Source organism: Paralichthys olivaceus, chromosome 15 (assembly GCF_024713975.1).
Source record: "Paralichthys olivaceus isolate ysfri-2021 chromosome 15, ASM2471397v2, whole genome shotgun sequence".
Classification (NCBI taxonomy): domain Eukaryota; kingdom Metazoa; phylum Chordata; class Actinopteri; order Pleuronectiformes; family Paralichthyidae; genus Paralichthys; species Paralichthys olivaceus.
Genome location: NC_091107.1, coordinates 13,476,403 through 13,503,984, shown reverse-complemented (window position 1 = coordinate 13,503,984; position 27,582 = coordinate 13,476,403). Strand labels below are relative to the sequence as shown.

The window sequence follows — 27,582 nt, the reverse complement described above, 5'->3', positions numbered from 1 at the left end:
GGGCGTGTTGTCAATTTGGCTCTATTCACTCACTTTCTTTTTGCTAACTTATTTCTTATTTTTTATTGCTGTCTCAACTTCCTGTAATCAGTCCGAAAGGCCGAACTAAAAATGTTTCACAATGCGAAGGAACCAAACTATGGTTCTGGACCGAGATCACCTCTTTTGGTCCAAACAACATTTTTGTTTGCTGGTCCAAACCTTGCTCCGAGGCACCTTTCACACTTGTTTCCCACCACGTCTAACTGTGGCTCCAACAGTCAGGGAGCATCCAATTGTGTTGTTTTTTGTGTAAACTTGAAAAATGTGTGATGATTTTGACCCAGTTTAAGTTCCCATAGAAAACCACATTGTAGAGTCATTAGAAAATACAGTTAGGGAGCTGAAATCAGGAACTGCTCCAAACAGAATACAGTACCATCATATGCATCATGAGCTCTCTAACCCCAACTGTAAAACAATCTCCTTTCATACATGCACGCCTCCACTGTCATGCACCTTTCTGGTGGGACTGATCCTCAGCTCCACCCCAGCCCCACTCTGACTGGTACCTCCGGTTATTTTCACGGTGGGCGGGTCCGAGACTCATTGGCTTTAGGACCCAGTGGAGGCAGGCAGCAGCAGCGGCTCGGCTCTCAGACTGAAGGCAGACAAAGGCGAGGAGAGAGACGGCGTGCTTCTTCCATCCTGCTGCATAGACTCACTCCCCCCCTCCACACACTCACACACACCCTTCACTCCTCCGCCGGCAGCTGCAGAGACGCAGGTAAGTCCTCCACTTGGTGGGATCATCCACAGACTCTGCTGATCCAAGGAGACATTGGATTGGGCTGGTTTAGAATGGGGAGTGGGTAAATTGAGTGAACACAGTGGGTATTCATGTGTTGGATGAAGGATTTTATATTTGAGGTGATCAGATGTGAGCAGGTGGATTGTGAGGAGGTGTAGTGCCCCTCCCCTCTTTTTTTCTGGTGGAAAACTTGCATTTTGTGCAGCTGCTCTGCTGCCATGTGGCCTCACCTCCTCCATCCTGCATAAAGGAGAAGAAGTGAGGCATCAGGAAACTTTTCTCTTTGTGGGTGTGATGTGAAAGCAGCTTTGTATAGCGTGATGTGAGAGATACAGTGGATGTGTGTGTGTGTGTGTGGATGGGTTCTGATGGAGAGAGTCATGCTGTGGTATGGAGTGGGAGTGGGAGGCTTGTTCAGGAGCAGAGAAAAAAAAATAGGAGTGTTGCTGCTGCTGCTTAAAATGTGAATCTGGATTTAATGTGATGATCAAACTGCAGTGCATCAATCTGCCTTAAAAGGGAGGCGATCATGATGTCATGTCACATAGCTTTGCACTGGAACTGTTTGATGATGAGTGTCCTGTCTGAGAGAAGCATGGTGCTGCACCTCCTGGACTCAGCAGCAGTGATGGTGGTGGTGATGTCACTGTCTGAGACAATGGACCGTCCTAGTTGATGCTCCACTGGGGAAGGGTCACACTCAGATCTGCCCATTATGCTGCAGCAGATGGGCTCCAAACCTGGCCTTTGTCAGCTGAGGAGCACCCATTCTGCTCAAGTCCCACCCCTCATCAGTGAGCCTGTCATAAAACGCCAGTCAGCAGCAGCAGCACCAGGGGTTCAAGCTGAGGGTGGAGGGCCCCACCACATGTATGGGTGGCGGCACCATGTGTCTATCTTGCATGATGCACTGTATATGTATAACGTAAAGGGTTTCAAACGATATCAGTGATTATCACAATATCATTTTCATCCAGAGCAATATAACCAAACTAATTATGCTTATGCATTATGCAAGCACAGCGAGGAGGTACGACACGTAATCGATCGACCTTAGGTTTGTAAAGTGTTTGTCTTTTTCTCTGCCAATAAAGATGAGTTTAAAGCTTCAACCTTTACCAAACCAGCTTTTAAACTCAATAGACTTATTAATGTGATGTTGATCGTTATAATATCGATATTGAAATAACATCTGGTAATATCGTTCAGCCCTACTTTAAATCATGGAAAACCACAAAGGAAAGATTCAGTGAACGAATGAGCAGTGTCAGACAAAATTTCATTGGCTGGTTTTGCATGAAACAAAATGGTGTAAGGGACAGACATGAGTCCTGAAGGGAATATCCTTGACTTTTTAATATGTTCATTGGAAGTAGGACTGGATGATGTGTACAATTGATGTCCTATTTGAACTAGGCCTGCAATTAACAATTCATTTTCTTATTAATAAATGTGATAATTCCCAGTTCAATCGACAAGCCAATAGAACAGCCTGAAGAGGTTTGAGTTTACTCTGATTGAAAACAGAAGAATTCCTCTCTTCGGAGAAGCTAAAAAAAAAAGTGCAGTTGAATTTAATCAAAGAAGTACTTCATTATCAAAATGTCAGTGTCTATGGACCAATTGATTAATCAACGATGATCAGTGTTCTGTTCAGGAAACAACTGGCATGTGGAACAATTTAGTGATTTAGTGATGTCATCATGATGCAGCTCTACTTAAATAATAGTGACTCACAGTGTGTATGAAATTGTGATAAAATGGTGCATTATTAAAACAGACTTTATCAGTGACAGAAGTTTCCTTGTTAACCAGCCACTTAGAGTTGAGCTGTATTTAAAGAGCTGTGAGCTGTCAGTCGATACTGTCAAGCCCTGTTGGCTAATGAAGACCTGTGAGTGAAACAAGTGACATGCACGACACCTTTGGCTTATTTATTCTGCTCCTCGGTTTGGGATTTGAGATCACTCTTGTTTTAAAGAACACATAATGAATGAAAAGTCAGTCGAGCAGGGCTTCAAACAGGGCACAGATAACGTCCTCTTTTATGTCGGTATTTATGTTTTACAGCGGTGTAAAAGTTTTCAACATAAAATATATGTTTAGATGTGAAATACATGTTTTAATGTGTTTTTGCTCTGGGTTGGGAGTATTTTTACTCTGCTCAGATCGGAGATTAACAGGGAAAGACTCTAGCCAGTCTATCTTGTAGAATAAATTGTGTATTGTTTAATGGCTGAAGGTGCATCATTTGAATTCATCATAAGAACAAATCCCCACGATTTGCAAAATATATGGTGAAAGTGATTACGGCTCTAACTGAGGTTAAATTGTTGAATGATTGCACAATATATATTAACGATAACAATGGATAATCAGACTCTGACTTCAACTGTTGCTGTATTCCTGACATTTGAACTCTCCATGTCTTCTGGTCCCTGTTTTTGGATCAAGCCAAGAGATTAAAACTCAATGTTGTATCACAAATTATATATACTATAATTTCAGTATGTTACTTTACGATGCATCACATACATTGTTTTCCTTCTTTTCTTAGACTCTTCGGAGCTGGTCACCACCACCACACATTCGTCACAACCATCACAACTTTCAGTCACCATGGAGCTAGACTTTGGACATTTTGACGAGCGAGACAAGGCATCCCGCACCCCACGTGGTGGGCGCATGAATGGACTCCCCAGCCCGACCCACAGTGCCCACTGCAGCTTTTATCGCACACGCACCCTGCAGGCCCTCAGCAATGAGAAGAAAGCCAAAAAAGTGCGCTTCTACCGCAACGGAGACCGCTACTTTAAGGGCATCGTGTACGCTGTGGCCAACGACCGATTTCGCACCTTTGACGCCCTCTTGGCTGACCTCACACGCTCGCTTTCTGACCACATCAACTTGCCACAGGGCGTCCGCTTCATCTTCACTATTGATGGCATGCAGAAGATCGAATCCTTGGATGAGCTAGAGGAAGGTAAGCATTGTTTTAGCAGGACCCCCCACCCCCCTAAGCACTAATCTGATTTAATGCATCTCCTTCATGGGATACCGGATTGTTTGGATTATCAATTTCTTTGTTCACCAGTAGAGCTGTCCTGGTGAGATCAAACTGAGACATTATAGGCCACCATGCTAAAGAAGATCAAGTCAGTTTCTGCGCTGAGAAGATTTAAAAGAATAACATTTCCAGTTTTTTGAGATTAGAAGTCTTATCTGTCTGGTCTAGACTCCTATAATCTCTTATATGATGTAGTAACTTTTAATCTGGTGGGTTACTTTGGGGCAGTTCAGTGACATGGTCGACTTTTGTAAATTCTTTCAAACTGTTTCTCTCTCTTTCCCTGACTGAGAAATCTGTTTGCAAAATCATCATTCATTCTCAAACTGGTTATATCTCATGTCACTCATAATAAATAGTATTTCATGATTCAGCTGTTGAAGATTTCCCGCTGACGGAGTTGAAAGCAGGTCCTCTGCCTTGGTCGTAATGGGGCTCAGGGGTCTCAGTTTTCGGATGTTTAGCTTAGACCCAGCATGGTTCATACAGAGCTGTAGCGTCAGCTCTCTGCAGCTCAGCATGGGATAAATGGTTCATTAACAGACAGCGTTAGGATCTGACTCTTAAAAGAAATGTCCATTGCCAATTTATGAGGGATTTTCATCTGCCAAACCTTTATATATTGTATTCAAAAATTTAATAGAAAACCTGATTAGTTAGTCATGGTGTTTTACATTATGACTAATTTCAAACTATTACTGCTTCGGATGATAATCACTTGTTCAAAGCTTTATGAGCAGCTGCCGTCATATCTGTTAGTGTCTGTATTTGGCATCAGAGGGATGATCCGAGCAAAGAAATGATTCAGATTCATGTTGTGGAAGTTGCCAAAGATGATTTTGACAGATTTGTGGCAATGGCATCTCCTTGGCACCCGACAGGATGATCCATGCACAGAGGAAAGCCATAAATCGGCAAAACCCCTTTTTTGAGTACAATATTTAGATCTTGCCAGATTCTTAAATCAATCTAAATATTCAAATGATTCTCCGGATTGTATTTACGATCGAATGAAGTGGCCCAACCTTAAGCCCTGCGCTTTTTGCTGAGAAACTTTGTTTTATGAGACTTCTCTAAAGAAGCTGGAAGAGGAACTGCAGCTTATTTTGTCCAAAATGAGGAGATCATCTCTGCTACTTGAGCTGCTTAGGAGAGATAGGAGTGTATGTGGTGGGTGTGTGTGTGTGTGTGTGTGTGTGTGTTTGTCTGTCTGTGTGGTGAGTGCAGTAAAGCGGCTGCACAGTAAAGACTATGTGTGGTGGGGGGCATTTCGTTGTGCTTCCTCTTGTGGGTTATAATTAATTGCTCAATCTCTTGTGCACAGTGTAATCCTGTTGTGTGCCTTTTGTCTTTGCAGTCATTTCTCCACTTTTGGCCTAATTGTTGCCTTCTGGATTCTCTCTTTTGCCAAATGTTCTCTTTATCTCTCTTCCCCCTGCTGCCTTTTGTCTTTACTGTAGCTCTTCAGCACAATCTGCTGTAGAAACTGTAGGTCAGGGAATGACAATGAAAATTACCGTAGGTTATTTAGAAAGCTGTAAGAAGGACGGGGCAATTTAGAGATACATTTTTGATGACGCAGAGTATTAGCATATCACTGAGGTAAGGGCTGTGCAATATGATTCAAATCTCATATTCCGATATAGATTTTTACATATCCAGATTATAATACTTATCACGATTTAGACCATTTTCTGTAAAATGTAATCTAAGATATTTTAATGTAAATTTTGCAGTGTAAATTGTTTTTTTTCCTTTATAAATTGTGACCCTAAACTGTTTAAAGATTATCGTCCTCCCCCATCCAGAAATCAAACTAAAATATTCTAGATGGGAATATTGCGGTTTTTCCCATTTTGCAGTCTGCACATAAGCAATCGGGGGAACGATGGCGTGGTCACAAGGTCCTGACGATACATGCATGCACAACCACAACCAGTCTTCTACTTAAAATAACAAAAATCGTCTTTGAGAAAATAGTATTTGACATTTTTTTGACTTTTTAGTTTAGTCCATGTCCCATCTGCTAACATGGAGAAAGGAGGATTTATTGGATTGATACTGGAGCAAGCCATTAGGTAGTGATTTGGAAGCCTTAGCATCACTTACGGAGAACTTGTCATTGTCGTCCATCTTTTATGTACATCTTGTATCTGCAGCTGTTATCCGCTTAATTCTTTTTTATATGATTTGCCGTGGATCAAAGCCTCTTAGAACGTCAGATTTTCTTTGTACTTTCTCACTCACTAGACTCTCTCTGTACTGTTTGACATGATTCTTGCGTAGGTGGTAAAATAGTTTAGTTGGATTTGAGTGTGTTGAGGCGGTATAATTAACATAAAGTCTGGATTTGTGGTTCAGACTTTTCTTATGTGAAACCATCTCCTGGTGACAGAAGTATCTCCTCTTTAACTATGATCTTGATAATCTTTGACTAGTCTGAGTTGTTTCCCTGTTCAAAATGACCATGTTAAGTGTTGCGTTCATTGTCCTCCATGTTTGCTTTCTTTGGGAAACTTATCCACCTGCATCTGTGCTGTGTGAAGGAACGCAAAGCATCAGCCAAATGATACATTGCCACAAAGAGTAATTAGCGACACAAAGAAATTAAAGATAAAACACAACATGAAGTGATATATATTCTATCAGCACTGTCCTAACTGAAGGCCTCCTTTAATGTGTTGTGTGTTGTTATATAGGTCTAATGAAGCCGAAGGAAATATTTTAACCATAATGAGTCTTCAAAGTGCGAAGATGTATCTCTACTGTGTTATTACTGTCAGTGTGTACCATACAGCTCAGGTACTGTTGGACTGATTTGTGCTGTGTTCTCATGGGAGATCTTTTAGTTTAGTTTTTTCCTTAAACACCAGACAAAGACTTGCAGGTGGGAGTTATGGTACATCATTATTCATGATCACTGTGCTGTAGACCATTTCAATTCTCAGCAAGGTCTGAAAATCAAACTGACAGCAACTGCAGTTTGCACTATATTCTTCAAAAAGACAAAATGAGTTTTAGTTGTGACATTAGATCGATTTGAGATGAAATCAGAGGTGTTACATTTTCTCCCACTGGTCTTGATATCTGATCATTTGAGTTCCTGCAGGTTGCAATGTTTCTGATTGGACACCTCTGGGACTCTCAAGTGTCAGAGTTGAACTGCTGAACGTGTTTCAAAACACTAACCCAATTTTTTTATTTGCCGTCGCAGGGGAAAGCTATGTTTGTGCATCAGAGAACTTGTACAAGAAGGTCGACTACACAAAGAACGTCAACCCCAACTGGTCCGTGAATGTAAAGGCCTCGGCGAGCCAGAAGAACATGCAGTCCTTAGCCGCCAAAGCTGCAAGCGAGCCCAGGGAGACCAAGGACTTTGTTCGACCCAAGCTTGTGACGGTGATGCGCAGTGGCGTGAAGCCTCGCAAGGCTGTGCGTGTTCTGCTTAACAAGAAAACTGCACACTCCTTTGAGCAGGTCCTCACCGACATCACAGAGGCCATAAAACTTGAAAGTGGGGTCGTGAAGAGGATCTACACGCTTGACGGCAAGCAGGTATGTCTCACCTTCAGCCCTCATACATCAAGCTCCCAGATAAGACATTTGATTAGAGCTCAACAGAGAAGTACAACACTACATACAATCCTAAGGTGTAATAGAGATGTCTCTGATTGGTGGATTTTGCTCTAACCAAGGAAGAGTTTACCACAACCACAAAAATCATGTCTTATCATCGCATCGTTCAGCGATACATTAACTTTACCTCAGAGCGATCATGATTTATCTTTCCAGCATGCTGCAGTTTTATAGAGATGAAGAAAAGAAAGAGGTTAACATCACTTAAACAAGGTCTAATTAAAGACGATGTCGTTGCTAAGGGATAATTTGCAATGGTCCAAGGGATGCATAGTTCCTTTGATCTTAAAATATTTATGTATGTGTGTATGTGTACATATGTCTTGTACCAATATCTTTTTTTCTCAGCATTTTGTGGTGAGGATTCACCTCGTAGCTGGCCGGCTATGTTCTAGGCTTAAAACTCTTTTTAAAAAAAAGATTTTCTGAAAGGTCAATGAATGGGAAATGTACTCGCGGAACCAGAACTGTTCTAAAAATCGGTGGTCACAGTTTTGCTCTATACTTGCAGCTGGAAACCTGTAATTGGGTCATGATGTGCAAATGAAAACCTCAAAACAGCTAAAACTCAAATGTACCAAGATTTTTGTCTTCATATCAAACTCAGAATAAAACTCTTTCCCAGAAATAAAGGTGGTAGAGCACATTAGTTACACAATAGAACATTTGTGGTCTGGATTGAGGTCAATCAGGTCATTAATCCTATTTCCACCCACACCCAGGCAGGTAGCTAGCATCAAAAGAAGAAGGAAACCAAATTATGTGTTCGTGAATGCAATAAAAACAACAAAATGCTTTTGTCCTCTCTGACCATAAGTCAACAGTGAAACAGCCAGTTCATGAGAACCTTGAGCGTCCATGAGAACAACCTGAGCAAACAATGACATTCATTGTCTGCAGTCTTTATTCTCATGTCAGTCTCCCACGACATATTCTCCTGTCTTGTGGTTCAGGTCATTAGTATCCTGTCCACCTGCCTTTTGTTGTGGAGTTAGGTTTTAGGACACTGGTATTTTTTAGATCTGTGACTGAAAAGCTCAAGTCCTGGGAAGTTCTTCCCTCCACCCACTATGGCTGTGTACAAAGAGTCAAGCCCTTTATTGTTGTTTGATAATTTTGTCCCCCTTTGTTGCTGTATTTAGGGTGGGTGCATGCAGGTATTTTAGTAAAAATGAAATCCTTATGCTAACCCAATATGCTGACTTTGGAAAAAAATCTGAGAGAGTTAAAACATTTCTTTAAAGCTTCCCATCGTTCTTGAGACAGTCTGTCTGTCAAAAACGTGTCTGTATCCTCAATATTAATTCCCTATGTGATGATGGTGCTTGAGTTGTTGAGGTTTGAAATGCACACGTCTTGCTCCGTGTAACAGAAGCCACAGAGTAAAGTGTCCTGAGCGAGCTTGACGACTCTCTGGAGTTCACTGAATGGGATCATTTGGCTGATGTAGCCAAACAGAATTCAGGGCACAGGAATCCCCTTGAGAGGAACCTGTAGAGAGCCAGTTTCCACTGGCTGGCTGTGGGCAGTAAAAACACGCAGTGACGTCAAAACTCTGTAATATGCACCACAGTGTGGGATTAAAGGCAAAATACTGCCTGAATACAAAAATATAAATCCCAGTCCGGAATTTAATTATGAGCAAAAAGTGCTTATTCACTTATGTTCATCACACTGGCATTTATGGACATTTATGCTACATCCAAAAATCTTTATTTCACGATATTGAAATGTGAATGAAATGTTGTGATTCGCTAGTTCATACTGCAGTCTAATTTGCCTACCTGATAAATTTAATCAGCAAATTTTATATTTTTATTGGTAGAATTTTAGATTTTTTTACTTTCTCTTTGGCTCTGACTGATGTCCAGTTTTGAGATAAAGTTTCTCCACAAAGATAAATAGCCCGGTCAATCTGTAACTTTACGTCTGGAAAGGGCAGAGATGTTCTGATACCATCATTCCCTCCCTGATAAAGATTTCGATAACTAAACTTTGTGTTTGAAAGAACAAAGAAAATCACTGTTTAATCTGAATTAAATTAATATACTATATGCACCAAACTTGGTATGGATTTTGGCACTAGCGATGCTTGACCCAGCATTTTTGGCAGTATCGAAGGCCTTTCTGATGCTAGTATCAGAACATCGCCAGTAAAGGCAAGAACATTTTTTCACATGTTTCTCTTTAAACACAATGAAGATATGAAAGACCATATTTGGTAAAAGGCTTGGCAATTGTCAGATAAGCAGTGCCTCAATTCCACACTGCTAATAAAGCACATTCATTTCTTGTATAGGCTATTATCTCCAATCCAGGTTTACCATGAAGTTATCAGAATATAAAGTATATTAGACTAGAATAATATGTAGGTTAAAATCTGGGCACAGATGCAAAAGCACAGAGATCAAATGATCTGTATGAACTTTGGATAAAAGTCACTCCTGGGGGAAGACTATTGTTTTCTCTTCACAGTCATAAAAGGACGTAATGTTTTATTCATGTTTGAGCGTTAATGGAACAATCTTGAAGGACAAGCAGCCACTAGGCAGGGTCACTTCAACTGGGAGGATATGGAGAGATCTCTGAGATCGTCTGAGTGGTCTATATCCTTTATATCAAGATGTGTATGATTTCATAACACAATAAATAGAATATGAATGAGTCCTGTGGTCCAACGAAAAAGGTTAGTTTGGTTATATATGTTTTTCTGTGCAGTGGGGGGTGACCTAATCTAAAACCTTGCACACGTCCCACCTGTATTTTGCTGCAGAGATCACATAGCTTTTGTTTTCCAGTCTTTTGTGAGTGGCAGTAAATGAACGGGGGTGTGGATGCGGAGCAGTCGTGAAAGCATGTGTGGATGTGCATACAGACATCTGTTCTTCAGTCCCCTCTTTGATATGGTTAAATGTTCACAAATCCTCGTGTGGGGACCTTTTGTCCTGTATTATTCATTACAGATGGACTGGGGATTGTGGCCTGCTGAGCTCCTTTAGGTTGTACTTTTTTTTTTTTACTTTGTATTAATAAGGCACATGTGTGTATTGGAGGAGGGGCAGAGCGCTGAATTGATAGATTAGGGAATTTGATTTTAATGCTCTCTCCCATGGGTGCAGTCTGGCCGCCCTGGGCGTTGCACTGATTTTTCCTACAGAAACACTTTCTAAGATGTTTGGACATTGTGATCATCTTGTAGGATTGTGATTTTGTGCATTTATCTCTGTGGTCAGGTTTTTTTTTTTCCTTGCTATACATTTTTAATGATTACTGCTTCCCACAAAATGTATTTAACAGCCACCCCATGCTTTAGCCATCCCAATCAGAGCATATTGATCCCGTTGTCATCGCTGTAGCTATAGATCGATTATTTCATGATTAGTGTCCATTGAGTCGTGCCGGCGCCTCGTGGCAATGCGCAGAAATGTGGGAAAAATGCTGCACACGTTGCGGCGCCTTTGTGTGCAGAGGCACACTGCAGCTGCTCTGTGGTGGAGGTGATATGGTAGAGGCAATATTGATGCAGCGCCCGCCCCTCCCTGACTCTGCGTTGATCCTCCTCTTCCCATTCCGTTGCGATAGCTGCTGGGACCGGTTGCTAGGAGACCACATCTCGGGCACAAAGAGAGCCCAGCTGGTGTGGACTGGTCTGTCAGATACCACATCCTGTAGTGGGTGTGAGAGTCTACTATCAATGCAAGCCTTTGGTTTTTAAAAAATCACGTCACATTATTATTTCTTTACCTGTACATTCCATCATTGGGTGTAGCATGATAGTGATGTTTGATTCTGAAAGATTAATTTGTGGTAGACTAAAAGGTGGCTCGGGTTGTGTTCTCTGTCTCTTTTTTTATAAATGGATGTTCCTCAGGCTGGATTTTAGCGTATTCCTCAGTGCTGTGTCGACTCTAAAGACAGCCTGTCGTCTTCTCTTTGTCCGGGAACAAAATCACTCCAATTTTCCCCTCAAATGTCGGTGCTTTTCACTTCAGTCAGGAAGGGTGGGGCCGGTGGATTCAGGAGTCATTTTCCATTCTAAGAGCAAATTAGGATCATTTTATTTTTGCTGATGGGGAGTAATTATTCAACGCTCCTCACAGAAAAGAAATGAAATAAAATTCTTGATTTGCCCTCACTGCTTCTAAAGGCTTCATTAAACCAGAGAGGGTTTATTTAATTGCTGGCACTCTATTCTGCATTCTTCTGTGAGAGAGGTGTCTGCACGAGAGAATACTTCTGATTTGCATTTAAGATCTACGACTTGTTCAGCAGAATTGCAGTTTGGGTGGTTGCCAAATCCTAATATCATTTGTAAAGAGAAATATATATGTCGGGAGGGTCCATTGTGTTGCTGTGTGATTTGTCCTTGTGAATTGCCTTGATGCAGGATTGCAGACGAGTCTCTCAGATTTGAGTGTCCTTTATTCTAAGCTGATTTTAGAGTGAAGTAATTTTTTATAATCAAGGATAATGTATACAAGTGTCACAGAAGAAAAGAAACGGATGCTTCAGGCACAAGGTCACACCGTTATTGTCGAAGAACAAAAGACTCAAATTCGCTTTAAAAGCAAATAACTGATGCTGCGAAATAATTCACTGAATGGGAGATGGATAGAGGCGTGGGTTCAGGGCTTCCAGTATCCAGTAACTGGGAAGAAAAGCCTGATTCTTCCTGGTTATCAGTGCTCATGCAGTCTGCCTGCTCTCTGCCATGCTGCAGAAGCAGTTGTCATGGCAATAAGCTCCACTGTAATGGATTCAGGTTTTGACAATGGCTGTAATACGCTGAGTGTGCCCTTTACGCAGGGTCTTACCTGCCTGCTCTCTGCTCCTCACCTGTCACTACAGCCGCATATCAGTCACACACACACACACACACACACACACACACACACACACACACACACACAGTCAGGCTGATGGAGGGGCGCGGCCCCCATGATGAAGCATCCTGGGCAGGCATGGCAACCCGTACGTGTCCTCCGTCCCCTCACAACCCCCCTTCCTTCACGAACGAGACATCAACAAGTGAGCGGGGGCGTGGGGGGTGGGGGGTGGGGGGTGGATGTGGCAGGATTTAATAATGTTGAGACCACATCAGTCATCCAAATGGAAAGCCTGCTTCCTCAGGGCTCGGGGAGGGGCGGGGTTAAAACAACATCAGGCACCAGCTGGTCCCCATGACAGTGCAGATATTGCAGCCTAACTGGCTCATCTGTGCTCCAAATGCATCCGGAAAGAAAAAAACTGCAGCAGCACTCAGGCGCTTTGCTGGTGCACCAAGGTCACCGACAGGTCAGAGAAGCAACCAGCGAATCATTTCCTGAAAAACGGTGACTGATGCCCAAATATGGGTTGTAATTATATTTTAATTTACTGCAATTGATTTTAATGAGCCGTTGATAGAAAATCTGCCAATTAAATATGATTTGTAATATTTTTGAAGCTCTTTTCATTGTCTGTGAGACACTGATGGACAAAATGGAGATAGTGTGTTCTGTAGGAATATTCTGCTCATTGCAGAGGCTGATATTGATCCAACAGTGAAGGAGTGTGTGTGGGTGTTTCCTCATGGGTTGCAAACCAGGTCTTACTGGCTCTTTTTCAGCCTTTGAATCTTTTTTTACACATCCTCTCACACAGCTCAGTAATCCTGAGACTACACAATGTGATATTTAATGAAAAATGATCTGCTCACTGTAGGATTTGCTTTTGTCTTTACTTTAATTTAACTTTAATTGATTACTATGCAATCAACCTTACACCTAACGCAGAGTCACATCCTTACCTCCACATGCCTGTGACGTATTAGGGTCATATTAAAGAGAATAATGTCATAATATTACTTAAATTAAGTCATAATTTAATGAGATGATATTCTGAAAATAAAACATTTTGCAAAGAGAACCTGTGTTTGTCAGAATGACATTGTTGATCCCAAATCTTGATTATAAATCTCAGTGTCTCATGAGAAACTACTAAACCCCTCTGAATATCACGCAGATGTAATTTTTAACATTTAACATTTCACATTTTAATGCAGGAAACAAGCTGATATCTTCATATTCCCCCTGAAAAATTAAACTTTATTCTTTATTCTGATAAAACTTGAATTGAATTTCTAGAAATCCCTAATACTGCTGTAAAGAAAACACAGACAAATAGAAAATGCTGCAGTGTGCACCACCAATGAAGACTTTTCTGTGTACAGTGCAGTACTTGTACAGAGGTGGGAGGAGAACCTCAGGGGCTGATGTGAGATGACTCCTCTATGGTGTATTTTATTCTTTAAGGATGTATTTGAGTGTACTGACGGTCAATCTGCTGACTCATTTACACTGTTGTTAAGTCTTTAGTGTTAGTCATAGCAGCACAGGTTAGATGAGCCGCCCAGGTCACAACAGGGAGTCAGAGTGTTGCAATGCAACATTGATCAGCTTTACTTCCTTTGCAAGGAGATCAATTAACATGGAAGTGTGGAGTCAGAGTGACTGATGAGCCCTGAGGTCCAGTTTCTCTCCACTAATTCATTTCTGCTGAAGACAGGTCATCTGTACATCGAAGACAAATGACACATGAGCCCTGTTCGAATGTTTCCCCTTCACACAAACGCAAATTAACTTAGCTGCACCTGAAATGTTTTCCTCCACAATAATATAAACATATTATTCCATATATGAGACAGAATTTTTTTTTTAAACTCCACTATGGAAATGGTCCACCAGCGCCACATTGGTATTTTTACTCACTCTGATGTCATTTCTTTAAAACATCTTCAAATGCCTCATACCTCGAACAACAATTTGTACATTTGTCACCAAAGTTGGTCAAAAAATCGAATTGATATTAAAGATTAAATATAGAAACAGGCACAAAATATTTCTTAGCACACCATAAGTTATTTTAACGATGTACATTATTCATTTTGTAGATCTGCCCATTTTCCCTGCTCCTCTCCCACCTCTCTCTGGCACCACCGCACATTATCAACACATATTTCCCATCATATTTGATGTCATTAACAGCATAAAACTAGAGGAGAAAGACAGAGGCCTTGGATTTCTGCTGCAAAAAGAAAGACTCCTCTAACGATTATGGTTTGGTCAGCCCAACCCATAATGACTGTTACGTTATAAACTATTGTTGTAGCTGTGCCGCACATACACAGAAACCAGAGGTTTTGAAAACTTTGGAATTGAGGAAAAAGAGAAAAAGTACATTTTCCAAAATATCCACATTAGTGTGCACAGAGCTTCAAATTGCTTGTTTCCTTGTAGCATTCTATAAAATTTAGAAACATCACATCTGAGGAAATTGCCAGTAGTTTCGTGAACATTCAAATCGCAGCAGAGAGACAAACTAGAGAAATGACACTAACTTGTGACCCACTATCTCTCCAACTTCAGTGTTCAATTTCGAAACTGACCACGTGACCTCCATCACCAAATGTCTGCGTCTGTGGATGATTGGTCAGTCGGTCTGTAAGGAACTCTGAATAATTCAGTTGTGGATGGGAGCATATAGCTCATGGTGGAGGGGTTAGTGGTTTCCTGGGGGTCATTTGGTCCTGACAGCTGGTGAGGCAGAGATTAGGGATGGGCTTGGTGGGACAGGGGGTGGGACGGGGACCTGGAGTCTGGAAGGAGCCAGTTCTTCATAAAAGCTTTTTTACGATAAACACATCAATCACTTTATACATACTGGCTCTGATGCGCGTGTTTGTAAGCTTGCACAGGGTGAAAATATGCACTAAGACTTGCAGAAATCAAAATGACATCATGTCATTTCATATTGTCTTTCTCCTCGATACCGTTGCCAGGTGGCTGTGGCTGATGCAGCTGACTGACCTTTTCAAATTGAGAGAGAGGATGCTTCTTAACCTATATCCGAATGTTCCCGAGCCGGCCTGCCCTTTCTTTACTGCAGCCACGTTTCAAAGAGACGCTGACATTTTGCTCTCGATATCATTGCGTGCAAAGCGAACAGGTTTTCTCCTGTGTGTCTGTCAACTGTAGACAGATGTCAAAACTTACCGAGGCTTAGAACAACTGTTCATAGGCAGATTCCACACGAGAGGAAAATGATACCTGATGATAATGTTTGTTATCAGAAGGTTGTGCACATGCAGATCAGATTTGGATGATTGTTTGAATGACTGCAGGACATTTGATACTCACTGTGTATGAATTATTTGTAGGTTTAATGATGTAGAGTGGTCTGGTCAGAGACCTGCGTTGTATAATGTGGATCTTAAGTGATGACTGTGGGTAACTGGATTAATAGGATTTTCTAAATATGATTTAGTGTTGTTGCTCTGGACTGAAAAGAACGTTGGTTGTCTTCTTACAACTTAGAATGTACCCAGGTTCAGAGCCTGGTGCCTTTTTATGAACTGCACCACCATGCTTTCAAAGGTTTCTGACCTGTTGCATTATAGTAATATCTGGTTTAAAAGCGATGAAAAGTAAATGAGACTCTTAAACTTAACAGTGCACTTTAAAGTGTGACCAATTCCATCTGCCAAGAAGGTTGTCATTGCTGTGTGACTGTCATCAGGATTACTCTTAAAAACTACTGAACTGATTTGCATGAAATTTGGTGGAGGGGTGTGGATCCAAGAAAGAACCCTTTAAATGTTGGTGCGTATCCGGATAATCGGGTGGATCCAGGATTTTTTTTCTACGTTTTCTTTCATATGGCGAGACAGAGTTTTGGCCTTGGTGGAGGTAAGCACTCGCTAAGCACCCTTCATTCCCAGATATATGAGACAAGAGATGACAAACATCCTCTGTCTGTGGTTTATCTCTTCGGATTCAGTCTTGGCATGTGTATTGTAAAGGGCCCAAGGAAATGCTTTGTTGAATTTGTGGTATTTGGACATGTGATACGTTTAATAGTAATAAACTTTGAAAAAACAGACGGCCAGCGTTCTATAGCAGCAAAGCCTGGGACTCATCAACATAAGTGACATTGTCGATCATGACATCAGCGCTGATTCTCCAGTTCGGGTAACTGTGTTGAGCTTTGCTGAACTTTGGACAAGCAGCTCTTTGTGCAGCAGTGGTGTTGCAGCTTCAGTTTTCTGCAGCTGGTCTTTATTTACCGTGACTCAATAACTGCAGGTCACTTTAACAGTTTATAAAAGAAAGCTGCAACCAGCATCACCACAAACAAGCATCCCATGTCACTGTACTACTGCATAAAATTAGTCAGAAACTCCGGAGTTTCCATGTGTAAATTACACGTGTCATTTTTTGATTCCACTCTCTGGACACACTGAGTGGCAAAAAATGAACCAGTGCTGCCAAGTGGTCCTCTGCAATCAGAAACCAACAGAGAGAAGCTAATCATCATTTCTAATGGAGATTCTGTTAAGAGCGAGATTAAGGTAGCAGTCTGTCGGCTAAACACTTTATCCCTTTAATAAGCTCTGTTCTTAAAGCCATTAAAACATGGACTAGTCTCTACCCTCTCGCCCCATTCCATCCTGTGTTTTCCATCTCCTCTCCTCTGCCCTGGTGGCCATGAGGGAAAAGGAACCTTTCTTAATGCTTTCATCTTGATTAACTGTCAGGTGATGTTACTGCAGCACAACGGTTTAACCTAATGAAAGTAACATGTATCTGATCTCTTGATAATGAACAAAGAAAAAAAAACAAATGTGCAGTCTGTAAATTCACCCCCCGGCCAAAAAACCCAATTAGATTTTGATCCCTGGAGTCAAAGCACCATCTCTGTACCTCAGCGGGGATCTGCCAGGCCTGTATCTTGTGGGAACATTGTAGGAGGCAGAGAGGGTACAGCTGTTGGATGCCACGCCACCGAGTCACCAGCGCACACTTTTAGCTTGTCTAGCAGGACGGAGAACCAACCGGGCAGCTGCTGGGGTGCGGTGTTCCCAAATTATCTGCAGCTCATAGTTTGGATGTGTATCACAAAGGAAACCGTGATACATCTTGACTATCCTGGCGAACGTCCCAACAAAGGATAATCTTTCAGGCCACTCACAGAAACATACAGATGGGCTCCGTCTGTGAGAAATTTTGTTTTTAGAAAAGTAAGAAAAAAGCCCAGAAAGTCACCTGCAATTTAATTAATGTGACTTGATCCAGTCATTATAGTGATAAAGGATAAAACTTCTCAAAAGGTGTTGAAAGACGAACTGAAAATGAGACAAAGATGCTCTGTAACAAATCTTGCTTACACCAGGAAGTAAGAAAAAAACCTTAACCAAAGGGGAAAGAGCTTTTAGGTTGAATGGCTTTAATAGGCGTGCCTGAGCTGGTAACAGGGCCTGTATATTGGAGAGCAGCAAAGAAGGTGTGGCCCAGAGACATCTGTCCACTAAGTAGGCCATATTGTGTCAACAGCTGCTATAGTGAAAAGTCCCATGGGACGGAGGTTTAGTCTTTTAAACATTACAGAGAAGGTGTAACTTTATCCTCTCTGTTTGTGTCTTTTCATGCCTTTTGTGTGAATGTGTTTTTTAATGCAGCTACTGTAGCTAAAGGAATGTTAACAAGACAAACAACAGACAAAGGCGGCCGACCACCACCACCTGAGGCTGACTAAATCCTTCGGCTGGCAGACGACCACAACCTTACTTTTACTCAGAGAATTTAGCCGCAGACTGTGTCCTTCTTTACTCTGCCTTTCCATCAGTGATTGTTTATTAGTTAGCAGGTTTTACAAATGCTATTCAATGGATTTCCATGAAACTTAGTGAAGGATGCATTATGGGTCAGGGAAGAACCCCAAACATTTGGGTGCAGATCCGAATCAGGGACAAATCTAGTAACAATTTTTACATTGCGAGTTAGAGATATTCAATTTTGTACAGACAAAAAATTAAAATTAAATGTAATCAGCATTTAAACACTACTTACATTTCATCAAACCTGTGACTACATCATTCATTGGTAGTGCCTCATGCTGTCTTAATGGATAATTAGTTCAGAGTTAGCATTCACACTTTATTATGAATTCCCAACAGGCATATGATCAGATTGATATGAACAGATGATTCCCTCCTGGCAAATGTACCCTCTGAGTGTCTTTAAGTCTCTCAGTCGGGAGTGTAAGAGCTTTGATTTGCATTTAAAACAGACACATGTAGACAAGTGTGTTGTTCTACCACAGTGTTGAGCTGTCGGTCAGTACATCGCTTTGGTTCAGACTGAAAATCATTTATAAGTTTTATCCTCTGATATGTATTTCTACTGACTACTTCTCCAGTGCTACAGCATCCATAATCCTTCCACTTACTTTGTGTTTAGTGCTAACAAGCAAATTTTAACTTGCTAACCTTGAAAACTTTGGTGGTGAAATCGTACTTGCTAAGTATTGTCATTCAGACCATGTTTGCATGCTGATATAAGTTCCTGTTTTGCACAGTACAGCCTCACTTCACCTACGTGGCTGCAGAGTCTTTGTCTTGATCTACCAGCTGAACCCACATAATCAAGGGTCTCATACATGCTGTCTCCTGTCTTCATAGGTGACCTGCCTTCAAGATTTCTTTGGCGATGATGATGTCTTCATTGCATGTGGACCAGAGAAATTCCGCTATGCGCAGGATGACTTCTCTCTGGATCAGAACGGTGAGTGTAATGACTTTAGTATAGACTGGATATTACTGTACGAAAATCATAATATTTTGTTTGGTATGCCTTGGTCTAAAATAATATTATAAAATATTCATGCAACATTATAGCAGTGAAAATGTCTTGCATGCATAGGAGGGCTTTTACACTGTTTGCATCTGCATTTTGATTTAAAGAACTAATGAATTGCATTTTATGTTAAATCATAGATAATTTGATTGAATATTAATCTGATGCAGTTTTGTATCTACAGTAAACTCTTATTGTAAGTCAACCAATGCAAACTTTAGAGTATAGGCTACAGAGAATCATATTTATATTATTAATGCTATGTGTATGTTTTAAGATATTAAAATTCTGGACTCTGTTCTGTAAACCTAATGATAATGAGATCAGCCTCATAATCTCATATTTACAATTGAATAGGGAGAAAAAAGGAAGAAATAAGACTAGAGAAGCAAACTAAAGAAAAAGAATTAGAGTTAGGGTTAAACAAATCTGTGAAAGTCAACATGTTTCTGACATAAGTCCCTTGGCCTCTATGATAGAGCCTGAGCATATAAAATGTGTCATGTCTTTTTCTGGAAACCCTCTCATAAAGAGGAGAGCTAATTTGCTCCTGGAGTGGGTTTAATACAGCGGTTCTCCCTGTAAAAGATGTTATGCTCACACACATACTGTAGCTGTGTGAGGAGAAAAATTACATATGTGAGAAGCAGGCCTACAAAGGGCTGCGAGAGAAGTCTGTTATCTGCAACCGGCAGCAGCGAGAGGAAAAGGTAGAGGAGAAAGAGCCATTAATCTGTCCGGTGACAGGTTCAGGCCAGCTGATCTGCTGGTGCTGATACTGCTGAGAAGTCGAGGAGAGAAAATGTGAAACCAATCCTCTCAGTGAGTCTCTCTGCTCCCCGCAGACTTTGAAATACCCCTATTTTTAACAACCCACTTTCACCAATAGTCCCTCCTCCATGCATCCAGTATGGTACAGATGTCCTTTGAATCTAAACGCTGCGCTGATGCAGTACAGGGCTGATTTGTTATCATGCTCCTTTCACCCCTTCTCTCCTCCTGCTTCCTTGTCAGATCATGTTAGGATGGAGATCCCAGTTTATTTATAATGATCTGGGCTCTTTCCTCTCAGCATACTCGCCCCCATGGAACCAAATCTAAATTGTTTCATTCAATCTATAATAACCTCAGGGCAATGCTAAATAAAATGGCTGAGAGTCTCGAGCATCCAGACATGAGGAGGAGAAAGGCCTGTCTGTGATACATCACATTACATTACCAAACTGTGTATCCATAGTGTGCATCAGTCTGGATCCTTTAGATCAAATCCTTTTGTCTTAGAAGGTAGTTCTGATAATATATTGAGCTAGAATGACTCTCAGTAGAGCGCATAACACCGCCAAGGCCCAACTGTCCCTTTAAGTTCAATCAAGCTGCACTAACTGTAAAACACTCATAGATATCAGTCCCCTGAATGTGCAGAATTTGTTTATTCACTGGAAAATCTTGAAAAATGCCATGTCAAACAATGTAGAAAAAAAATCCTGGATCTGCTGTCTGCTCTAGATCTGCACCAAAATTTAATGGGTTCTTTCCTAAATCATGCCACATCCTTCCACAAAATTTCGTGGAAATCCGTTGAGTAATTTTTGCGTGATCCTGCTAACTTATACCTCTTCTATACCAAAACTAGTGGGTATATGTGGGTGTGGCTACTTTCTTTTTTACCCCTGTTGTATCATGTTTGACATCACAAATCCACAGAAAACTGTGGCACTCTCGCACCTCGCTGTCTTGCCAAATTAGCAAGTTCACCGGGTGTCATGTTTCCATCACTGCCGATTAAAGCCAGAGCTGATAAAAACCTGTGTCTGCTGCAGAGTCGTTTGACCTCGGAGTCAATGCTGATTGTATCCATTCACATTACAGACAAATCCAGATGTTAGTTGTTTTTTTTAAACCAACCTCCTGGGCGGAGGTAATAATTAAGTATATATGCAAACGTCGCAGACACATGCAATGATAATGAAATAAACCTTCTTGTTTTCCACATACATGTCAGAATCACCAAAATAGATCTAATTCCCCTGTTGTTATTTTTACATGCACGCCTCATGTTAAATACAAATCTATGCTGACGGACGTGCAGACAGAGTGGAGCACGTGTGTACCTGCTACTCTTGTTTATGCAGCATCAGTTCAGGCTGAGGGGAAATCTGTGCAGACACACTCGGGGGGGGGGGCTATTTTGAGACCACTGAGTGGACGAGACAAGCTGCCAGTCTGAAGCACTGTCAAAAGGCTCGATGGCACACCTCGCACAAAACAATGGAACACAAATGTACTGTGTGTCTGCATGCAGTAGTGTGTGAAGGGTAAGAGAGAGAGAAGAAAGACATGGTGCGATCCCGGGAGACGGAGGGAGGACAGATAGTATAATTAGCATCAAAAGTGGAAAAGAGGAGGGGGCTGGGGGCTGAAAGTACAAACAGAGGGGACGATGCAGAGGGAGGGGTAGCAGTGAGTGGAGTCTGTCTGCCCTGATTATTACAGTCACACTATATATACTGCATACGTCTTTCTATGATATATATAAACACTCACTGTCGAACGTATACATGAATTTAAACAGCTCCTTCCTTCTCATTGGATTTTTTTTTTCATCTCACAAAACCGGATGTGTTCCATGTTACTTGAACTGAAACTACTCAGGGAAAAAGACACAACACAACACAGCTGCAATCAGGCATTTAAAGCAATTTATTGTGTTAAGAAAATGAATGAAACGACTTAGTTCACACTTAAAATCAACTTCTGCCTCACCAACATATTAAAACTAGAGACATAATGAGGCTGGGATCAGACCAGTGCATTGGTCATGTCACGTTTCATTCCCACAAATCAAAATGACGAATGAACAGGCAGCCATTCTGTTTGCAATGACATCATTTTTATTCAGATTTATTAAATAGCTCATTTAGAAAGCCTGCACTTTACACATTATGCTAATTCATGCCCTGCCACTGCCCCCCTTTCTCCCCACCCTCACAGCTCACCATTGGTTGATGAGCCTTTTTCAGCTACTGAGCTCCACCCACAAGCTGACAGGATTGGTTTCTTAGGTTTGTGTCATCACAAATCCCGGCTGTCCTGCTTTTTTCAGACTGGTATTTGTTTACTGCAGCAATAATGCACCGTCACACACAGCACACCTCGGGGGTCAAAGTTCACCAGATTAGAACCACACCCAGAGCCACGCTACAGATTTGCTTTGTCACAGGGAGCAAATGACATTTTAACATGTTTAAACACATGATTTTTGATTTTCATCCAAATGAGAACATAAATCCCACATTTTCTCACTTTGGTATTATCTAGTCACATGTTGTCTCGGTAGAAGTTTGACTAGTGTTGCTTTATTATAAGTTTAATGTCAGATATTACGGATACCGAACTTATTTTATTCAGAGCTGCGTAATCAGATGCAGCTCACTCAGCCAGTTTAGGAATCAAGTGATAATCTTTCTTTTTGCTTCTTTTGTCTCCACAGAGTGCAGGGTGATGAAGACGCCCAAACCTCAGCGTGGTTTAGTGAAGAGTCCTGCTCCAATCAAGCGCAGCAAGTCTCCTGCTGAATCAAGTGAGCCCATTACCATCTCACCTACACTGTAACTCTTCCTGTGTAAAGTGGAGCAGAACCTGACCTCACCTTGTTCCATAAATCAGAACAAAGAGCTGGTAGAAAGTAGAACGAGGCTAATGCTGCTGCGCGAAATGAAAAAGAATACAACATCAGATTTGAAGGCAGAGTGATGTAGCTCCTGGGGTGAAGACACTAAATCCTAATCACATCCAGTGGTGCAGGGCTGAAACTGATCTTGACCTTTGACCTTACTCTGATAATAAAGGATGGATTTTGTGTGAAGATGGGTGTGAGAAGTTTCCTCTCTGTGTTGGGACAGTTTTTACTGTGTCGTCCAAACACGACAACTCACAACAACATCTCATTTAAAGATGATACAGCCTTTGTTTATTGAGGCTAATCTGATAAGATTTAATAAAATTCTGTCAGAAACTTTGCTTTAAACCCATGAATGAAACATGAAAAGTAAACAAAGACATTGAAATCTACCTTTAGCTGTTTTTTTTTCCATTTACTATTTAATAATATCCATGACAAGAACATAATGGAGACAGTGATGCCTGCACATGCTTGAATACTTTATGTTCACATCATACTTTATGTTTGAACAATGGAAAACTGTCTCAAACCTCTGTGTTACTATGAGTTTATAGCTTGACAGATGGTGCCATGAAATCTAATCACAGGCAGGTATGACAATACAAAACAGTTTTCATATAAACCACGAAAAGAGAAAAACAAAAACACCCAGAAAGATGCAGCATCAGTTCTTCTTTCTGTATCAAATGATGGGTTCAAATTCTGCGAGTATGAGATTACATACTGCTAATGATTCCCTGGTACCATGACAACACAGGAGCAGTGACAGTGTGAGGGTCAGTGACAGTGTCTCTCCAGCAGAGGCAGGTGACAGAGCTGTGAAATCTCCTCTGAGGTTAATGCAAAGAGTCGGTGCTCTCACAGTTTTCAGGGTGGGGGCAGCAGGTCCACATTTCCTGTTTCACACCACTTTACAAGATAGGGGGTGAGGGGGTGCGATTTCCAGGTTCCCTCGGGCCTTCAGCTGTCTTGAATATTTTATTGATCGTTGATTGGGGAAGACCGTCCTTTAATACACAGCAGATGGTTGGCCAACAGGCCAGAGAGTTAACTGAGTTTTAATCACCTCTGAGAGGTCAGCAGAGAGATCACGGGCCTGTGTGTGACGTGCCTATTTTAATTGGTCTTCATTCTTAAGGATTAAAGATATTTATTTTCTAAAATTTTTGTCTCTCATGCTCCACCTATTTCAATGAATTTGTCTTTTTGGATTAAAAAAGAAATCTAAATAACTTGATCTCTCAAAATACTACCGCACCATGGCATTCTAGTTAAACCAGGAAATCACTCCACCAAGGCCCGACAGTTCGGATCCAGATCTGCGCCTACAATTTAAGGGGCTCCTCCCCGACCCATACCACACCAACTCTTGTGGAAGTCCGTGAAATGTTTTTTTGCGTTATCCTTCTAACTATCAAACACACAAACAAGCGCAGATGAAAACAAAACCTCCTTGGCAGAGGTAGTAATATTATATGATAAAAAAAACAAATTCATGTATACTTCCTACCTGAGGCTGCTTACTGTATTGTTATAGCCAAACATTAAATCTATAAATTACTGTATCCCCATTTGTCTCTGACCAGTTGGTTCACAGCTAGTACGGAGGTTTTTTATTTTCCAACAGCTCAATAATGTACCTTGAACTGCAGACTCACATTGTCTAGCCTCAATCTAAAATATATATAATGTGATTTCCAGAGCAGTGATCTTGGTTACCAGCACTTTGTTCAACCTCTTAAAAACAAAACAACTTGTCGTCAGTTACGCTGGTTTAATGAGCTGAGTGCATAGAAACTGTGTTTGCCATGGTCCTGTGATGAAAGTGAAAAAACACAGTGATCCTCTACTTTCTACAGAGGATGAATAAATCTCTTTAGAAATCTAAAGACAAAACCACAGTGTTGACAACTTTGCTGATACAGAGAAAAGTTTGGAAAAAGCTGCACTCTCTGTGCAGTCAAAGTGGGAGATCTGCTCATCTTTAGATCCAGAGATAATAGGATGTGTATTTTTTTCTGTTTTTGGACAGGTTCGTCCTTTCAACAGCTTCTTAAGTCTGTATTTGTGAGTGTGTTTATCCGACTGAGTGGTTAAATGAAGCCAGTGGCATTAAGTTGGTTAACAATGATGCTTTTTTTCCACTTCGGGTTTTTTCAACACACATTGGCCCAAATTGACTCTGGCCATCTGGCTCATAGTTAAATGCTTTTCATCTCTTGCAGACAAAAAACTCTTTGACATCAGTTAAAACGCTCGACTACATCTCATCGCACCGCTCTCAGATGTAAACACAATGTTTCCTAGCAACGTGGCGAGACGCAGACCGAGTGAATACAATGTTTTCTAACAAACGGCTTGTAGATGGCGTCCCTCTACGCTGCGGCCAAATGAGCCCTCGGCTCAGGAATCACTTTTCTCCAGAGCCAAGGAAAGAGGTTCAAGCCTCTCCCCGCACACTTTTCTAACCCACTGCTCTGTTTACCTCTTTCTCTCCCATCCCTCACCCCCTTTCCTCCCCCCTCTCTTCTCTGATCTGCGGGCACTCTCTTAGCCAACGGGACGGGCTCCAGCAGCCAGCTGTCCACCCCGATTTCCAAGCATTCCCCCACCTCCACCCCCACCAGTCCAGGCCTCAACAACAAGCAGAAGGTACCGGGACACCTTTCCTCCCCCTGCCTGTTTCATCTTGTTACCCTATTTTACTACACCATCATTAAATGCTCCTTGTGTGATTTTCTTTGTTTTATATTTTCCAGGATCTCTACTTGCCCTTATCTCTGGATGACGATGATTCTCTGGGTGAATCGATGTAAACTCTCCCCCTGCAGCCCGCCTCGTGTTTTGGCCTGAAACACAGAAGTTTTTATACGTCTGCTGCTTTCCACCGTCACTCACAGTGCCACCTGTTGTCTCGGAGAACCACTTCTTTATCTCCTTTTTAAGGCCTTAGCCACCAGGGCTATGTCACAACTTGCTGCTTGAGGGTCACACAAACCTTTTTTTCTTTTTTAAATGACTAACTTTCCACCACTTTGTAACAATCAACTCACTGATGCTCAGACACGTTTCTATCTGGAGGTTTCACTATTTCTCAATCAGCTCACTGATGCTCACACACGTTTCTATCTGGAGGTTTCACTATTTCTCAATCAGCTCACTCACCCACAGATTTCACGGTGTAAAGATTTCACTTTGATTTCAGACATTTCATTGAAGGATGCACAGACTTTAACTTTTAAGTCACAGACTCTCAAGCAGCAAATTGATATTTTTAAGGGTGTGAAGTCAAAACTGATTTTTGAATCACTTGCATTCGTGATGTTTCTCCATGTCCTCCTTCCCAATATGCTTACTGGTGTGAAAGGTAATGGTCCCATGTCAGAGGAAATCGTCTGCGAAGCCAGAGAAAGTCTGTAAATCTGTATATAGCTACATCCATCATAACATCTCCGTCCATTGCTGTGCTTCCATAACGTCTCTACAGTGTCCGTCTTAACATTAGCTCAACACAATAACAGGGTATGATAAAAGAAGCAACCAAAATGAAGTCGCTCCGCAGAGGGTGAGGATGTGTGGGATGCAGCTCCTGACTGAAGAGGATTACTGGGCAGAAGCCCACGCCTCCTCACTGGGGATTCATGTTCCCCACTGAATTTACACCAGAAATTATAAAACCATAATCATGTAAGATGAAGCTATTTAAACCACCGCAAACACACGGAGGTCTGAAAATCCATATTCTGGCTAAAATTGGCGTTCACCCTTGTCCAATCGGAAAAGGCATCTCACATCACCCTCGCGGGAAATCTTTATGTTGGTGTTTCCTCTATTTTGACCCTCTGTAGTCTATTCAAGGTATATATACCCTCTGTGTTTTAGATTTTCACAAACTGCAGTGCATGATATTGGTGAATGATCATGAAAGTAAGGACCTAAAACAACCAAAGGAAAAACAGTTAGGCCCTTTTTTAAAGTCATTTTATTGACCGAAGTCTAAATGATTCCCTTGTGGACCAGTTCACCACCAATATGACGATGTTTTATCGAACAGTGTGTGAAATTTAAAGATAGATATTCGTCTCAAAAGCCAAAGCATGATTTTTAGACATGGAATTGTAGAAAGGGGGGATATAATCTAGGTTTTTAATTATTCTGGAGGAAGCACACCTGGAGATTTATGCATGTTGCTTTGTAACGCATCAAAAATCACAAAAAGCTTAAATCATGCTCATCTGAGGCGCTTACTGTTGTCAGGGCGCTGAATGTTAGTGGGGTTTCATCCAATGTGCATGGCTCAACGTGGCACTCAGAAACAGGGGAGGGGAAAAACATTGTCTAAATCCATGTGTGGGTTTCAAATTTTATAAAGTTTATTAATTTATATCAAGGGTACTCATCCGGTAATTTTTATTTCTAGTTTTAACTTGCTCACATGATCTCTAAACTCTTTATTCAAGCCTCTGTGTGCAACTCTCTATCGTCTTTTGCTTTTATTTTTCTCTGGTTGCATCGTTTGTCTTACCAATCTACTGAAGAGTTTTCTCAGACTTTGCAGGGAATCAAACCTGAGAATCTCTAAATTTGGAAAAAAAACAAACTCTGAAGCACAAAGCAGGGAGCTACTTATTCATCACAGACACTTTACTGTCTACTTGCCAGCATTGCAATGCGTGACCACAATTAATTTCTCAATGTGTTGATTAAAAAATGCTGCGCATGTAGCATCCTTTAA

At 41.3% G+C, this 27,582-nt stretch overlaps 1 protein-coding gene across 1 annotated transcript; it reads left to right on the top strand.

Moving 5' to 3' along the window:
- The first annotated feature begins 587 nt into the window (after window positions 1-587).
- On the top strand, window positions 588-25,797 carry LOC109628716 (neuronal migration protein doublecortin). The gene is made up of 7 exons (XM_020086018.2): window positions 588-766; window positions 3,348-3,773; window positions 7,072-7,412; window positions 18,991-19,093; window positions 22,656-22,745; window positions 25,402-25,499; window positions 25,607-25,797. Exons 2-7 carry the CDS (start codon window positions 3,410-3,412, stop codon window positions 25,661-25,663), a joined length of 1,053 nt encoding a protein of 350 aa, XP_019941577.1. The 5' UTR covers window positions 588-766; window positions 3,348-3,409; the 3' UTR covers window positions 25,664-25,797.
- The last annotated feature ends 1,785 nt before the right edge of the window (window positions 25,798-27,582 follow it).